Source organism: Ruditapes philippinarum, unplaced genomic scaffold (assembly GCF_026571515.1).
Source record: "Ruditapes philippinarum isolate M1 unplaced genomic scaffold, ASM2657151v2 ctg227_1_1_1_1, whole genome shotgun sequence".
In the NCBI taxonomy this organism is placed as follows: domain Eukaryota; kingdom Metazoa; phylum Mollusca; class Bivalvia; order Venerida; family Veneridae; genus Ruditapes; species Ruditapes philippinarum.
The window spans coordinates 141,994-161,194 of NW_026863206.1; the positions used below are offsets into that span (position 1 = coordinate 141,994).

The 19,201-nt window shown below is 34.2% G+C and overlaps 1 protein-coding gene across 1 annotated transcript; it reads right to left on the reverse strand.

Annotated features, from left to right (window-relative positions):
* Positions 1-1,082: 1,082 nt before the first annotated feature.
* LOC132721474 (deleted in malignant brain tumors 1 protein-like) lies at positions 1,083-16,118 on the reverse strand. Its single transcript, XM_060705780.1, has 16 exons — positions 16,002-16,118; positions 14,946-14,985; positions 13,606-13,777; positions 12,019-12,197; positions 11,532-11,596; positions 10,942-11,024; positions 10,394-10,560; positions 8,139-8,289; positions 7,121-7,305; positions 6,210-6,357; positions 4,990-5,165; positions 4,391-4,541; positions 3,450-3,622; positions 2,785-2,935; positions 1,733-1,905; positions 1,083-1,192 (listed from the first exon to the last, which is right to left on the reverse strand). Exons 1-16 carry the CDS (start codon positions 16,026-16,028, stop codon positions 1,164-1,166), a joined length of 2,070 nt encoding a protein of 689 aa, XP_060561763.1. The 5' UTR covers positions 16,029-16,118; the 3' UTR covers positions 1,083-1,163.
* Positions 16,119-19,201: the final 3,083 nt, after the last annotated feature.

Here is a 19,201-nt window from a genome sequence, read left to right on the forward strand (position 1 = left end):
AAAATATAATTTTCCATTGATGAACTATTTTTCCCTTTTTTCTTTGTGGGATTTTTTTTAATTTAATAAATATTTTTTTATGGAATCACAATGCTTTTTTTACATTTTTCTACCTTTTTACGACACATTACTGCACGTTCAGTGCTACTTCCGCCACAAATACTCTAAATCGATTATTAAAATATTAATTAACACATATTTTACATTACTAAAGAAGTTAAAAGATTTATAAATTTTGTAAGTTCCAAAAAGCATTATTTGTAAAGGTAATACCGAATTTACATTTCATTTAAATAAAGGGAGGTAATTAGAAATTTATTTTCGTTTAAGTCTAAGCCACATTTTCAATAAATAATGAATGCATATACATGTATTTCAAAGATTACTTACATTAGTAGTACATTTTAACATAGTTCTGGATGTATGGAAATTATTTTTGAAGAGTAATTATATACATATATAAAATTAAACTTTAATGTTGTTATATCCTTAATTACAAAATACAGGATCTTTAACACAAGGGGTAAGTGTTTCACTTCTATGAAGTGACTTTATCATGCTATAATTATACACTATTGTTTTTCATGCAGTATAATATCCAAATACATGTATCATTTAAAGAAAAAATCTGCTCTTTTGTTATATTTATAATTTTATATAGACAAGGTATACAAAATTCAAGTACAGAAAATATAGCTATTTTCGATAGCATAAGCGTTCGAGAACTATTGATTAAATTTGCTGCTTATGACAATGAGAAAAAATGTTGCCTTTTTTCAGCCTGACGTAACTGTAGAGGGCGCTGTAAAATTTGGCGCCAAATTTGTGGATGCCAATGTAGGAGAGAAGGACTTTCCCATGAAAATACTGAAAATTGGGTTCTTAAAACCATGGTTACAGACTGTAAAGTGAGTGAAAGTGCTAGGTGCACTTTGATGAAAGTAACATTATCAATTAAATTGTCTTTACTTAATGATAAGAGTGAACGCATGTACATATAGATCTATATGTAAAGTAAATGAACAGAAAAATACAAGATGCTAAAATTGCAAAAAAAAACAGAATATAAACAAACAACAATGAATTCTAGAAAGTCATATTTATACATTAAAATATTCATGTCACAGACAGACGGATGAACGAACGACTGGAAAAGCACCTCACTATCCTATAATAATATCTTGGCAACCGGCTGAAAGTAAATAAAAAAAATATGATTAATACATTGAAAAGATACACGTCATGTATATTCACTTTAAAATAAGTTTTTAGAAAAAATACAACAAAAAGTGTTAAGAAAAGCTTATGTTACAATAATCGCTCAACTTAAATCTACAATTCTTACAGACATTTTGATGAAAACCCTAAAAATTTTATCATAGACTTAAGCTGATAACAAAATTCCGCACTATTAAAAGCACCCTCCTTGACTACCCCCCCCCCCCTCCTTATAAACCGGACCATTAGGGGTGGGCGGGGGCAGCAATAACTCTGCAAGGATTACATTGTCAACCACGACTCAGTATCAGTCAAAGCGCCATTTTTCAACATAATTGGTTATGATACAAAATGGAAAAAAGATTACGAATTGGCAAGATTGCAATGTCGCGAAAATGCATTGAAAAAATAACAAAGTACATGTATATTTGACGTATATTATCCTGAAAACGGTTTTCACATCACCAATCTTATCAACTCATGTAAAATTTATATTTAAAGATTATATACTTACGACAGCAGTCAACGCCGATATCTTCGTTGTGTCCGCAACCCGTAGGGTTCCATGATGGAGTACACTGACCTAAATTGGTCTCCAACCCATTACAGTGCAGGTGAGAGGCAACTATATGAGTGGTTTGATTACCTTGCCCAAAATGTGCTTGTGAATAGGCTACTGCTCTTTCCCTATTGACAATAAAAGTTCCAAAATAATACATGGTACTTTAAAGCAGCACTCCCCATAATTCGTGCTAATTTTCATGTTTTTTTTTTAAATGTCAATAATGTAAAGTTATCAAAGAAAATAATTTACAAACTGCATTCCAAGAAAGACTACAGTCTATAAAACCTTCATAAAAGACAGTCCAGTATAGATTACACTCTTAAAAGCTTCAAAACAGACAGTGCAACAAATTTACAGTCTAAAAATCCTTATAACAGACAGTCAAATAAAGGTTTCAGTCTAAAAGGCTTCATAACAGACAGTCCAAGAAAGATTACAGAGAGTCAAGCTTATGAAAGTAATGAAATCAGATCAGATTTTACTTTAAATTCAAATTGAAGCAAACTGGAACTTTCTATAGTAAACATACTCATTTAATCACGAATAAAATTTCTAAAGATAAAACTACAGTTTAGTTGACACCAAAAACTGTCAAAGTATAACAAATTTGTCTTACATTTAAACAAATTTTATACTGTGACTTGGGCTATTTCGTTCTAATAATACGGGGAAGTCAAAGACCGGGACGGGCTTTGGCTTGCCTTGCTATAGACTATACGTGTATATTTAAAAAGCAATCAAATAAAAAACACAATTAAATAATGTATAGAATTCTATACCTATCTATGAAATTTTCGTGACAGTTCAAGTTGGGTGCCGCCATTTTCAATGTTTTCCGATAGCGGAAAGTCGCAACCTTTTGGATTAATAATAATCGTCGAGTGTTCCGAGTGAATGACTCTTTTAAAACGGAAAAATGAACGATTTTTAACCGACTTCACCGTTCATAGGCTTTGTCTAATTTCATGTTAAACTCAAGTTAGTGAATTGCATATACTCACGGGTTCTTAAACTTTAATATTCTGCAAATTACAACAGCGTCCGCCCTGTCAAAACTATCATCACATATTGTACCCCACTGACCGGCGTGGAAAATCTCAACTCTTCCGGTGTAACTGTTCTTTCCGTTCACCAGGCGGAGCTTTTCCGGTGCTGCGTAAGAATGACAATTTATAAATAATACTAAACAGTATGAATATAATGTAATATGTAATGTAAACCACGGATGTAATATAAATCCGTGTGTAAACTAATAAAGTTTCCAAAGAAAAGTGTTTAAGGGAAATCCAAAGTATGTATTGTAAAACTGGCTACGATAACGTGTGGAATTTGATTATACATGTTGGAATCTCGCTGAGAATGGTACCGGGTGAGAATTCGCGAGATTACATATTAAATGTAGAACATATACCCGGAGTGTTACAAAAGTGGTGTTTTTTTCAACTGTTGTTGTCGTTGTTTTCTTAAATTCAACCAAACGGTCACTTTTGATACAGAAACAATATGGACCCGTATAATAACTGAGCGTTGATATATAAAGTATTTGAAACAATGACTGTTACAAACAGACACCAAACCCAAAGCAAAACATCATTGACAAGTCATATTTGAAAATAAAAAAAAAAATAAAAGAGTATTACAATTTATGGCATAAATGTCTACCTACCACCATTGCAGCTGACAAAGACATCCATGCTGTGGTCGCAGCTGCTGTAAGCCGGCCAGGTGCCTCTACACTGTCCAACACTGTGCTCGATCCCGTTACAGTTAAGGTCGGACACCACTATTTCACCAAGACCTTGGGCATAGGTTGCAGCCGGGTACCAGTAAGCGTCTTGTCTACAAAACAGAATCAATGGTTATTACGAAAGTCTGTCATACGCCATTTGAATAAGCTAAGACATTCCTTTCCTGCTCATGTATTTTGTAACTTTTAAACGAGCAGACTGTCCGTGGCCAGAAGAGTTACTTCCCTTGATATTACATTGCAGTACATACTATTGAACCGAATAATGAAGGGGAGATCACTGCTAGGATATTGCTCATTAAGATCAGGCGTCCATGACACCATGATGACCAAGAAAGTCAATGAAGCGTTGGTTTTCTTTGGGAAAAATACAACCTTAGGAAAGATAAACGGTTTGTCATGAGTTACCGCTTATTCCTACATAAACTTGCATGATCCATTTATTTCATGAGGTAAATTCTATGTTGATACGCAAACTGTGAACAATGCCTATAATGTCTCTTGTGCCTATTCGTTTTGGGTCTACCATTTGTTTCTGCCATTTTCATTAAAGAAAAAAAACGCCAGTTTTGAAATTCAAAAAAATGGTGTCATTAAGTGGAAAAATACTATAATGTATCATTTTGCGACATAATGACACAATCGCAACTTTTCGGCCCTTTTCCGTCAGCCTTTGAACAAGGTTGTTATAGATAATAGCCGAGGACTTTCCGATTGATAATGACGTTAAATAGGATGTTGATTTCAATTTTCTAAAACAGTTTTGGAGAATTTATGGATATTATGAGGTTTTATTTTTCAATGAATTTTTGGGACTGAAACATAACAGAACTGATGTCAAAGAAAGACGAAGCACGTACGGTATATTTTCTATGCCCATCATTCGGCACACCACTGTCAGATCCAGGCGATTGAATGACCGGCTACATATTGTTCCGTATTTCCCGTTATGAAGAATTTCTACCCTGCCTGTTGTTTTATTATCTCCCTCGAGGAGTTTAATAGGAATCACTGTAAAATAATATCATTTAATCTTAATTAAAAAATGTTTACGAGGAAAATGTGCATTTACAAGCCGGAAAGATATGGGTCGGTTCTTCACCGATAATGGAACTCAGATGCGTACGTGCTCAGGTGTTGATCCAGGATGTTTTTTTTTACCAGAGGGATTGCATAATGCCGACAAATGATCATGCATACTCCTTTTTTCATTTTCCAGACGGGTTTCGAGTCAAACTTTTGCTTATCTTCACTTACTTGTGATTTTTGCTTAAAAAATCGTAAGTTAGTATCCAAATCTTAGAAGGGTTTCTTAAGCCCTTCCCTGGATCCGTTAATGGTCCTGTGTTTTTGTTCCTACGCTATTACATAAGAAAATACCCAAAATATATCTTTGCAGCTTTTATGACAGGCCATACTATATCAAACTTATACTTCATACACAATATTTTCGGCATACCTCCGTCACAGTTCACTCCAACATCATTCGTGTGCGATTCAGTTTTAGTTTGCGGCCACCAAGTTGCCGAACATTGGCCAATATCGCTTTCGGCTCCGTTACACTGTAGCCGGGTTGCAACGATTTCTCCAATTCCGTTTCCATAGTGACCTCCTTTCATGAAGAAGGACTTTGACCTTCAAAAGAAATTGAAAAGAAAACTGAAAACACGGCAGTATTAGTGCTATCTTCAAGACAAATATATAGATATATACATGTATATACATGTATACGCATAATATTAGTTTGTTGTAACGTTAAATGTTTAATACATGTACATATATTATTAAAATTCATATTTATATCATAGTTGATAATAAAATCATCATAATCATTATCACAATCATTATTATCTTTTCATCACGGGACATTATCATAATCACTTAAGTATTATCATCAATGTCATCATCATCCTGCTTCGCCTACATCATCATCATCATTAACAACAACATCATCATCATCAACATTGTCATCATCATCAACATCATCATCATCATCAACAACATTAACATCATCATCAACAACAACAACATCATCAACATTAATAACAACAACAACAAAAACATCATTATCTTCGTCAACAACATTAACAACAACAACACCATCATCAACATTAACAACAACAACAACATTAACAACAACAACAACAACAACATCATCATCATCCTCTTCAACATTACAACAACAACAGCATCATCAGCAGCAGCAGCAGCATTAGTATCACAATTATCATTATAAATATCATCATCGTCGTCGTCATCGCCCTCCCCTCCTACATCATCATTTTCATCATTATCATCACCATTGACGCAAGCAACAACACGATTAACATATTCATGAAAACGACTGTTTTATTAATAGTTATTCATGAATATCCATACAACTGTTTTATAAATGATTCCTCATGAATATTCACACGACTGCTGTATTAATAATTACTTAATTACTCATAAATATTCATACCACTGTTTTATTGATAATTACTCATGAAGATTCATACAACTGTTTTATTTATAATTACTCAATTACTCATGACTATTCATATTACTGTTTTACTAAAAATAACTCATGAATATTCACCCCACTGTTTTATTAACAATAACTCATAAATATTCATACGTCTGTTTTATTAATGATAACTCATGAATATGAATACGACTGTTTTATTAGTAGTTACTCACGAATATTCATAACCCATCATTCTGCAGATGACGGTGAGATCGTGGTTATCAAAATAATTGTCCGAAATTGTTCCCCAGTGTCCATTGTGGAAGATCTCAACCCTCCCAGATTGTTCTGACGTGCCATCCATAAGCCGAATTCCAGTAACTGTAACCGGAAATGACGTACATGTATGGCGTTCCGTTAGGGCCATCGTCAATGGTATATAAGTATATAACCGTGGTTTATACATTAAGCATATAAGATGGGTTGACCTTATGTTCTTAGTGACCTTAAAGGCACATTGTCATCAGAAACAAATAGATTTTTTACTTCTTTAGAGGGGGCAAACATGATTTTCATAATGTTTAAATAATGGTTTTAGAGAAATTATAGATGTTTGTTATATATACCTGAAAAAAGTAGCGATAAATGTGAAATAAATGGTCATAAAAGAAACCAAAATGTAAACAAAGAAGAATTTTGACTGCCATACAGAATACTTCTTCACTATACGTGTACTAACTGCCAAAAACAACAAATGAAGAAGAAGTTTCCAGTAATTGACCAATGGTTAATTTTATTGGTACTTTAAAAGTACATGTACTCCAAATTTAAAAAGCTTTTGAGAAATAAAAATTATGATTTATCATGAAATCCTTTTTACTGTCATTCGAACTGTACCTGTGCTCTGGCATGTACAGAAGCTTCAGTTCCTTGCGAAAGTGAAGGCAACTAATACTGGTGAACTCTCTGACAGCCTGCCCTGGAACGACGCGGTGTTTGAACTGTGCTCTGGTGAATTCAATGTGGCTTGCTGTCGTAATCAGGAGTGAAAACTACCAATACCGACCCCACGGGTTACACTGCTAGTATAGCAACCCATTAAAAAAGTTTTTCGCAAGTTAAATCGCTATTTAAAAATCGTTACCTCCGTCACAGTTTACTCCTACGTCATTTGAATGACTGCACGAGCTAGAACTCGATCCGGGCACTGACCATGCGTATGATTGACACGAGGCAATATCTGACTCGGAACCATCACAATTCAAGCTTGATACGATCACATTTCCGTTCCCTTCACCGTAGAATGCGTTGCGATGACCAAACGCATTTCTGAAAGAAACGTTGGGTCTTTTTTGTTAAGATTACAAAAACAAGAACAAGTCTTTGTTATTGTGCATGTTATATTGAGATGATACCAAAGAAAATAACTGTTTCATAATATACGTTTTTTAGATTACTATATTATGATTATGATGATAATTATAATGATCATCATCATCATCATTATCATATCATCATCATCAACAACAACATCATCTTCTACAACGACATCAACCATAAAGATAACCCTATTTTCATCATTATCATCATCGTCATCATTTTAATCAACACCATCAATAACAACATCATAATCATCAACATCTTTCTTCTTCTTCTTCTTTTATTCTTCTATTATTATTATTATCATTTCTTTATAATTATTATTATTATTATTAGTAGTAGTAGTAGTAGTAGAGGTAGTGGTAGTGGTAATGGTAGTAGTAGTAGTAGTAGTAGTAGTAGTAGTAGTAGTAGTAGTAGTAGTAGTAGTAGTAGTAGTAGTAGTAGCAGTAGCAGTAGCAGTAGTAGCAGTAGTAGTAGTAGTACAATGAAATTAACTAGATCCATTATTATAACATTTTTGAACACATATTTGACATTTTTTACTTTCTATACTTTTAAGTGTTGAAAATTGAGTACCGCTCAAGCCGGTGCTAGGGGGGGGGGCGCATGGAATGTTGCACTTGTTCATTATTCCTCATGTACAGACTCAATCAGACCAAGTATGTCATTTTCATGTAATTTTGTTGTGATGAATGCTTCCGAAGGATCACCCTTCTCCCAGATTTTTATTAGAAATGACAAGAACAGTAAATATGTTATATATGATTATTCGTACTTACGGACTATATATTCCCAACATTTTACAAATTACCGTCACATCATACTTGTCAAAATTACTGTCTCCGCAAATAGTTCCCCATTGCCCTCCATGAAGTATTTCTACGCGACCAGAACTATTTGTTGGTCCATTTACAAGTCTTATGGGCGTGCCTGTTTAAATGAGAGAGCATAGTCAGAACACTAGGGTAATAAAAGGTAACAAAATGTGTTTATTCTCATAGGTGACTACCATAGCCGTATTTTCCCACTGCTTCTGTGTCTAATGCAACACTGCCGTAGCATTTGACCAACCACTTCTGCACAAGCTATGGAGAGTGTGTTATTAAATTGTGTTTAGGATAGAACTACTTGTTTTATTGGTTATAATAAGTTGTGGCCACGAGATAATATCTTGACGTCACAAGGTAATAAGTCGTGGCTACAAATTAATAAGTTGTATAGCCACGAGGCAATATCTTGAGGACTCAAGATAGCATCTTGAGTCCTCAAGATAATAAGTCGGGGCCACGAGATAAAAAAAAAATACGGCCAATGTCACCTCTATGCCACCGTAGTTTAACTGATATATATACAAATAGCCAGTCCTTCGGTTTGAGCCGAGCGATAATGTGACATCGCGACAAACGCGCCATTTGGCGTGCATCGTCAGCGAATGGACGACAAATCAAAAATCCAACAACGCGCCGTTTTGGCGCTTTGTCGTGCTATCGCTAGCGTCACTAGACACACAAAAGTGTTCCAAATCAGCCACCAGTGTCATATCAGCGTAAATTTATTCGAGAGCGATTTGTTATATTAATCCTGCATAATTATATATATACGAGGGCTGTTCAATAAATACGCGGAAAAGTGCTGCGATTTTTTTAATATTCATGGGAAATTGATGTTCTCTTTACATTTTGTAAATAAACATATAATAAATATGTACACAAAATTTCAATAAAATCGGAAAAAAATATTAGTACAATTTCAAGTATTTCTAAGGTAATCGCAGTGAAACCGGCCCAGCGTCGTAACGACGTCACGCTCAACGCATGTATGAGAGTCACTTAAAACACGCACCTATTCCTTCTCGAAATACTCTCCGTGAAAGGATACACACTTTTTACAACGGTTGATCCATGACATTAAACTATTGAAGTAGGAGCCATTATTTATCTCTGAAATTGCACCTTGCACCGCGTAGGACAACTCGTCCACATCATCAAAGTGTTCTCCCCGCAGGACGTTCTTCAGTGTCAGGAACAGAAAGAAATCGCTTTTTGTTCGTCCGTCAACATTTTAGGAATCCACCTGGCACACAGGCGTCTCATATTGAGTTGATCGTGAATAATGCGATGCACTGTGCCAATGCTACAATCCGATCTTTCGTGTATTTCGCGACGATCTTTGTCAATCAGCTCCTTTATCACAGCGACGTGATTTGACGTTACGTTGGGACGTCACCTGCGTTTGTCGTCATGGATGCTTTGTTGGCCGCCTAGAAATCGGGCATAACACTTGTACATTGCTGTTTTCTTCATCGCCTGATCACCATATGATTTTTGTAATCTTAACATTGGTTCATTCTTTGTAAACCCGTTCAAAACACAAAATTTTATTGAAGATCGTTGTTCCGATGCCATACGCATACGCACTAAACAATATGGCCGCTGAACGCCTATATGACGACACACACTAACATGACATCATGTGCGTAACGCCAACATATTGCGCGTAAATTATGCAAAGTTTGGTGAAAATCGCACGGTAAACGTTAAAATGCGACGTCATTATTAACCAGTGACTATTTGTAAAAATGAACAAAAGTGGGCCGGTAATCGCTACATGTGGTTACCATAACGACCGTTTGTTAACATATGATTCATGCCAGAACGTCAATATTTGCTGTATATTTTCAAATATGTTTGTCTCTATTACTGTATAAGTTTTATTCAGCTAACTTAGAAAATAAGGAAATAGCGACACTTTTCCGCGTAATTATTGAACAGCCCTCGTATATTATAAGTCAAGGAAACATTTCCGGAAATTCATGAGATTTGTTTTTTTAAACCTTGGTAGCGGTAGTGTATTTAATAAGTTGTTTTTTTTTTTCTTGTTGTTGTTTAGATATTAAAACATTGGCTCAAAACGAAGGTAACGATAGTTTTTATATCTAAAGTCACCTTAAGACGTTTATATCATCATATCAAGGCAGGGTCACGGAAAGTGACGAACTTTGCCGGAAATTCATAAGAAAATTTAAACTGCTTACTATCACAATTTACGCCCGCATCTTTTCGATGATTACAGTTATTCTTCCCCCATGTCGCAGCGCACATTTTGATATCAGTTTCTGTCCCTTTACAATTTACTGAAGACAGAATCATGTCCCCTGCGCCCTGGCCAAAGTGAGATCCCGTAAATGCTTTCGCAATGCCTCTGAAAAGTAAAGCACCGGCAATAGCACAGTGGTTAAGGTGTCTTCGTTAGAGCTTAGAGATGGTTTGATCCGGCCCCGTTTGCGGGACATGATCTTTGTTTCCTTATAAGACACCTGTTGCAACTCGTGGGAATAACACACGATACCGGTACCGTTTTTTAAAACTCATTCGATGAAATAAAATTTCATTTTACACAAACAAATATCCTCGACTTCTTTTTCATCATTTATCGAGTAATCTATTCCAAGCATTTTCTACAATGAAATTTCTTATTAAACATGAAAATATTTGCTACAGGAAATCCTGGTATTATTATAATTCTCTACTAACCAAGCTTATTATAATACTTTAAGTACTTTGATTCTGACGTATTACTCACGTGTCATGGTAGCCTAACATATTGCAAATTGCACGTGCGTCCTCGTTGTCAAAACCCGAATCGCAAATCGATGACCATTGTCCCTAAAATTAAAAGATACGATGTTCACAAAATTCGCTATCCATGGGAGACAATTAGTACTGAATTAAATAAACATTACTTGTTTAGGTTAACTCCCTTTTAAATATTTGGTCGTAATGGACACTGAATATATCATGCCAGGAGGGCATTATAGTTGCTAATTTTTTATGCTGACCGATTGATTATGGAAATTCATTGTGCCAATGTTGTGGTTTAGATTACCTCTAGGAATTATAGTCCTTTTTAATGTTCATTTCTGAAAGTTATTCAGAAAACAATGCAAAATTGCTGGCGGTCTGCACTTTTTTCAAAGAAACGGGGGAAAAAGAAAATTCAGTTATATATATAAAAATTATATTGACACGAACATAAGTATTGTATTAAAAATGCGTCAAACGCACATTTGAGGTACATCCCCGAACCCCCCCCCCCCCCCACCCCCTCTCCGATAGCTAAGCTACTGTCCTGTTAACAATACACCTAATGTTTTAGAAATTATACGATATTACCTTGAAAAAGACTTCCACTCGACCTGATTGCGGCGTGTCTCCATCGGCTAGCCTCAGCTGTGTTGCTGGAATAGAGTAGGATCTTTTTCTGTCTTTTTTTTACAAAGTATATACATATCTATATGTTAATTTTTGTATTTCTAACGGAAAAGAATCTTTTTGTTGTCACAAATATCAAAAGTGGGGCACGTGCGAGTCATGCGAATGAAACATAAAAACTTGGAACTTAAATGATTATGTTGTTTAATCCGTCATAATGCAGAAACTATATTTTTTCCGAAACATATTATATACATGTACTATGTCTGATACGATTTATATCTCATTTTCATTGACCCGTATTTAATCACTATAAACTGCTCGCAGGAATCGGAACATCCTTCCTTGGCTATCATTCATAATGAAAAAATAGTCCTTTTCCGATGACTGACGGAGAGTGCCGAAACGTTGCGATTGCTGCCCGCAGTTCTTTTTTCAACACACTTACGTTCACAACTGATACCGACGTCATAAGTGTGCGACGTTGATGGCGACACACTCCAAGAGCTCGTGTCACACTGACGTAAATTCGTCTCGTTGCCTTTACATTGAAACCTGTGATTCAGTACTGACCCTGTCCCTTCTCCAAACAGGTCCGGTGCATTTGTGTAAACAAAGGCAACTCCGCTGTGAAAAATTTTAAATAAGTATTGAAAGGTCCTTTATGCCTGTAAATTGCTTTTTTATTATCAATAGTTTTTTCGTTACTTTTATGATATCGAAAAAAATCGAAAAAATTACATATTTGTCACCATATTTGCCAATGAACTAAATCATCCGTTCCTTTTTTTTTTTTTTTTTTTTTTAATAAATATACTTATAGTGAAAAGAAAAAGTATTTTAAGTATCGTGTATGGAAGTCAAAATACTACTTTGTCTTTTAACAGTATCGTAACTGTTTTCAGGTAAGACAGCATCTTACATTTTATAATTATTATAATTATTATACCATAATATAAACATTATAAAAAAACATGTTTGCCCTTTCTTAAGAAGTAAAATTTATTTGTTTCTGAGGCATAATGTGCCTTTAGATGAAAATGCTTGCCGAGATGTTATTAAAAATTCTACAATCTACAATGTCGTAATAAGAACTATTTCACATATAACTAGTATTCAGGCAAATTTCTCTGAAAATGTGAATTTTAATCTTTTTTATTATATTCCTCTTATAATACATGTACATTCTTTTCCCTTTTTTAACACTAGAAATAAAAGTTGAGCCAAGGAATCGTGTTAAAGCCATTGTGTCTTTGCCCCTGTAATGACGTAATGTTAGTTTCACTACATGTTGGCATTGTTCATTTAAAATGTATTCTGCGCGTCGAAAAAATCTAAACAACCTGACGTTAATAACTAGCATAAAAAGAAGAGCATTAGCGTCATATGTGTGTTTTTATTAACTCGAAATTTCGAGTCACATATCGAAATTTCGACTAACTTATTTGAAATTTCGACTTCCGCAACTCAAAATTTCGACTTACCAACCCAGAATTTCGACATATTAACTCAAAATTTCGACTAACTATCTCGAAATTTCGACTTATTAACTCGACATTTCGACTTACAAACTCGAAATTCGACTTACTCGAAATTTCGACTTACATTGCACGACTTCCATTTGTTGCTGGTGAAAGCAAGGATTGAATTCAAGATACATTCTTTCATGTGTAGCTCTTGCACCTTGACTGAGCACCTATGTATTTAACAGAACAATTTAATAGGAAAATTGTCTACACAGACCGGTAACATTGTCTTTTCTTTTCGTTTCAGATACAGAACAAATGAGCCGCGTCACGACAAAACCAACATAATTGGTTTGCGACCAGCATGGATCAAGACCAGCCTGCGCATCCGCGCAGTCTGATCAGGATCCATGCTGTTCACTTACACACCCTATTACAAGTAGAGAAACTGATAGCGAACATCATGGATCCTGATCAGACTGCGCGGATGCGCAGGCTGGTCTGGATCCATGCTAGTCGCAAACCCATTATGTTGGTTTTGTCATGACGCGGCTCAAATATGTTTATACCTATTGCCAAATCCGAGCATCCTGCACGCGACTTTTGCGTCAATATTTTTGAAATATGACGATGAATAGCTTCCATAAATCGTTACCCATTCGCCGTTATATTCAAGTTCAAGCCTGCCGGTGCCATTACTATTTCCTCCCACTAACCGAGCCCGGCTAATCTGTCCAGCTCCTGCGTATAAAACATTATTTACAACCATAATATTATAATAATTTATCATTTTTGGTAATTATGTAATTATTTACTAAATGCTTTTTATGTTGATTATTTTTAATAGATTTAAACTCAAAACAGTAACAGTCTGCACATTTGTCCTCACGCTGCTGTACGAGCCACAAATAACCGGCTGCAAAACGTTTTCTACGCAAGTTTGATTAAAAGGCAGTTCTAAGCTATAACACATAGCATTATGAAATTTGTTAAACTCCGACTCGACACAAGTGGTACATTGCAAATCAATTGGTAGATGTAATCGTACGAAAGACCGGTTGGGACATTACAACTTCATGAATTCCCGATTTCATCTTCATGAATTTCCGATTTCAACTTCACGAATTTGTGAAGTTAGAATTCGTGAAGTTGAAATCGTGAATTTACGATGTTTAATTCATGAAGTTGAAATCGTGAAGTTGAAATCGTGAATTCAAGAAGTTGAAATCGTGAATTCATTCACGAAGTTGAAATCGTGAATTCATTAACGATGTTGACATCGTGAATTCATGAAGTTGAAATCGGGAATTCTAAAGTTGAAATCGTGAATTTGTGAATTCCGTATTTTGAAAACGGAAATTCACGAAGTTAAAATTGTGAAGTCATGAAGATGAAATTGGGAATTCGTGTAGTTGAAATGGCCCTACCGGTCTTTTGTAATTATAATCGATTTGTGATTATTTCGCATATATTAAATATGAAACCTTATCATGCAAAAAAAAAATGAATTCAAGCGCCCAGTTCTACAATTTTATTCCTAAAAGTGTTTAAAGACCCTTTTCAGTTTTATTTATTGCTCTGTTTTTCTTGTTATTTGTATTATCTCGCATAAATAGCTACCACACAATACAACAAAGCTGTTATTATTTACTCCCGAGTTTAATTTCATTACGCGTGAGCGTGCATTTTACTCCCTTGTTTTGCTTTTTTAGGTAAAATAACAACTGATAACAGTTGTTAGTTTGTGTTAATAAAAGTATATAAAGTATTTAACAAAAAGCTGATTGCTTTGATTTTCAATAATAAATATTTGAATTTGTCTTTAAACAACAAAACATGAGTACTGAGCATAGGTTACATAATTCAAACAGTCGGAAGTGAATCTCTTAATTTTACAATGAAGTCTTACCTAATGTTCCTTGACGAACAATCCATGCACAAACACAGACCTATCAAAATAAAAAGAATAAACAGCCAGAATTTCAATTTCAAATGGTACTGTAAATGGTAGGAAAATACATCGGAAAAAAAATTAGATCAGTGCTTTTATAAATGTCTCACATGACCTGCTTATCTCCGCCTAAGACTATTTTCAAATATTTCCATATATATCCAGATATAAAGGAACTGTTTAAAAAAAGGTGTCAAAAAGAAAAGATGCGAACTTTATGTGACTACAATCGCAACTTTCGGCCATTTCCGTCAATCTTCGGATAAGGACCGCGAACACAAATTTGTTCCACGAAATGGTAACTATTAATTAGAAGTTATTATAGCCTAATTAGGACTAAAAACAAATTAGGACTTTATTACTTTAAATAGGGAGTTCAAAGTATAAGGGACATAATTATAAGGGTTATATACAATTTTGGATTATTAAGTCTTAATTAAGAGACATGAAATTTCATATTATGAATTCTGTGCTAATCAGAATTTTTTTAAAAGAGAAATAAAGTACTTTTTTATGAAAAACTAATCAATAGCTACGCAGTTCAAATTAGGATTTTATTTCGACTGATAAGGCTTTTCAAACTCCTGATTAGTAATAACGAATCCAAATTAAGACTCAATATAAAAACCCTTATTCAGAGTAAAATAATTCCTAATTAGTCTTAAAGTTTTATGACTCCAAATTTATATTGACAAATTTCACATTAAGCTTTTCAGTTCTCAAAAGCTGTTTAATTTTAGTACTTTTGTACATTAAAACAGTTTCCAAAAATTACTCATTTGCCACATACATGAACTCTCTTTTGTTTTGTGTTTTTTGCGCTGTTGGTAATTGTTATATTTATAGTGAATAAGTATTTTGTATGAAAGTCAAAATACTATCTGATCGTTTACACTTCAACGGTCAACCATGTTTCAGTTTCCCTGTTAAGCTTTGCGGTAAGTAAACCGTGACGTATATCGTTATGTCATCAAATGCGTAATGAACTTAACATATACAATGAATACTACTTACAATAAGTGTTCTTTGAAATAAATACATGCTAAATTCCCTTCTCACAGACAGCGTTGTCTTACTTTCTTCCTTTCTTTGTTATTTGTTATAACATTTAATTTAATCGAGGCCTTTTATACTCTAGTACTCTAGGTCCTGTAAAACGAATTGTATTCGTGCGCAACTTTTTTTTACCAGATGTAAAATTCACAGGAAAATACCCTAAAGCTGAAAAGAAATCATGAAAATAACCGCCGCTTTGTTTGGGGGGGGGGGGGGGGGCGGGTTTTGCAATGTAGGACAGATTGGGGACATATTGAAGGAAACACATAGATTATTTCCAGCACAATCTTGGGTGGGGACTGTTGTAACGCTTAGGTGATGTATAACGCTGGCATAATGTAACAATGGACTTTGGTTTCATTTGAGTAGTAGGGACCGTAGTTGTCTATGGCTAACATGTTGACGGTCTACCAGTACAAAGAGATCCGGTGAAATATGTACTTCTGTATTCATATCGGTCCCCGCAGGATAGTTATTTCGAGGAAACAAAATGATAATTTGTTGGAAAGTGACAAAATCTTGTGGCTCACGGTATATTGCTAACTCATTGAAACGAGATGTTATCCTATGAGTACGGAATATTTTCTGGCGGTCACGTGGCCACGAAATAAGTGTACCTGTAACCCCTGTGCTATCGTATTCCTATAATACGCGTGTTAACTTAAACTTAATTTTTTTCGAAAAGGGACTATATTTTCTTGCGTAGAAAGCATGCACTATTTAAACCACAGTGTAAAGTTTATTTGCTAGGTATTTCACGTTTTAATTTTTTATTCATCCAAACAAAAACAACATCTGTTGTAGAATGATGAATAATGTCGTAAAAATGAAAGTCGTGTTTCATTCTTGAAACACCATACTCCTATTAAGATATATTTCGTTAATCCGTACGCACCGGAAGTTCATGCTGTTCTGTCGTAAAAACGTGTAAAGGTCTTACATTTAACTCATGTACAATCCACATTACTGGATTTCATCAACTCTCGAAACTTTCTGATTCTACGGTAGTTGAAAAGAAAAGAATAAGAAAAGATAAGAAAGATCCGTCAACATATGACGATTAATCTCTTATCAAGTCTATATATCAACTTATGTTTAGTGACACAACATTCTTAAAATTCAACAGTTTTGTTTTTCTGTGAATTGAAACGTTCTTCAAAGGTTATTTGGTCCGTCGTACTTTGAGTTCAAAGGTCTTGCAGGGATATTGCCATAGATTCAAGGGTTCAATGCCGCATGCCACCAAACACCTACTCACTTATAACAAATTTTAAAGGAACATTTCTTCTTAAGGAAGGGCCGACAGGAATTTCATAATTTTTTGAATAATGGTTTCAGAGAATGTAAGATGCTTGTCGTTTGAAAGAACTAGCGATAAATGTGAGATAATAAGAAGTAAAATGTAAACAAAGTAGTATTTTGACTTCCATTCAGTATAGCTGTACTAATTGCAACATATGAAAAAGATAGTTCAAGTAATTGGCCAATGAGTAACGTTTTGGATACTGTAAAAGTACACCAAAATTAAAAAGTTTTTGATAAATGAAAATAAAAGCATTTTTGAGGCATAATGGTCCTTTAAGAATTGGTTTCAGGTGTCAAATAAACAGCCGGATGGTCTGCTGAATCAGTTGCTTGCCTCTCAACGCAAGGATCGTGAGTTTGAACCCTACGTTATATATAATAGTGACGACCATGCATTCACATATGACGCCAGTACCGGTCTGTTCCAGAAAATGGCCTCGAGCATGACTCGAAAATGTGATTCAAGCTTGAGCTTAAACAAACAGCTATTTCATGTTAAATTTAAGTTGGGATAGGGCACTAAATATCCACACTAAAAAAATCAAAGTTCTACCTCGGCGCTGCAGTACTATAGTACCACATTTTTCAGACAGTAAAACAATATCAGCACCATAAGTGACTTTCTTGTCGGGGATGGGGATAAGCGAGTGGTACGGGTGGGGTGGAATGCGGTATCAGTTCCATAACTGGCAAAACGTAGTACCATTACCCGTACCGCAGGACTGTTTCAAAATGTATCGGAATATGCATTAATTGTTTATTCTGTTAGTAGATTGGTTGAATTATGATTGCAATAACACTTATCACAATTTTCATATTTTTTATGATATTTGTACGTCATTTCCGGTGTGAGGTCGCACCTGCGTAACAGGTAGCAACTCTTTCATCTGTGTTATACCGGACTTTGTAAGGGTACTAAGGCAATTACCGATAATTCAACACGTAAATTATGTAAAATAAACTATCTTAAGTTTTTTCTACATTATCAAATATTGAAAACAGAACGCGAATATTGTGGCCACAGACCTTTCATTTTTATTTTTATATTCAATTTCCACAACACCAACTTGAGTCCAGTCGCGTTAAGATTTACTAAAACATTTCACTACTATAACAAAATGCTCGATCCAGCTTTTAAAAATCACTTGATATATGGAAATCATATAAATAATTCTTCTTATAGAGCACATTTTAACCGTGCATATTCCACTTCACGGATTGCGAGTGCAACTCTATACATTCACCTATAAAACTATGGTGGCCGATTTGTGCTATTTTCGCTCAGCGGGTCGCCAGAATACGACAAAGATTTTACCTTTTATGTGGGCTTTATTGAAGCATGTCGCTTTATTTATTTATTTATTTATTTATTTATTTATTTATTTATTTATTTATTTATTTATTTATTTATTTATTTATTTATTTATTTATTTATTTATTATTTATTCAATTATTTATTGATTTATTTAATTATTTTTATTTATTTATTTATTTATTTATTTATTTATTTATCTATTTATTTATTTGTTTATTTTTATTTATTATTTATTTATTTATTTATTAATTTATTTATTTATTATTCATTCATTTACATTTATTTATTTATCTATTTATATATTTTTATTTTTATTTATTTTTATCAATTTTTTTTATACTGTAATAAGAAACCAAAGATAAAAAGTATTCATAACTTAAAATGAGGGGTTAAATTGGCCTTCTAAGTCTAATAAGAAAACCGACTATAGTTCCACATAGCAAGCCATATACTTACCACTGAAATAATAATCACTCCTCTTATATAATACTATATTACAAAAGCCTAAGATATCGGCAAAAAATCTTTTGTCGTCATT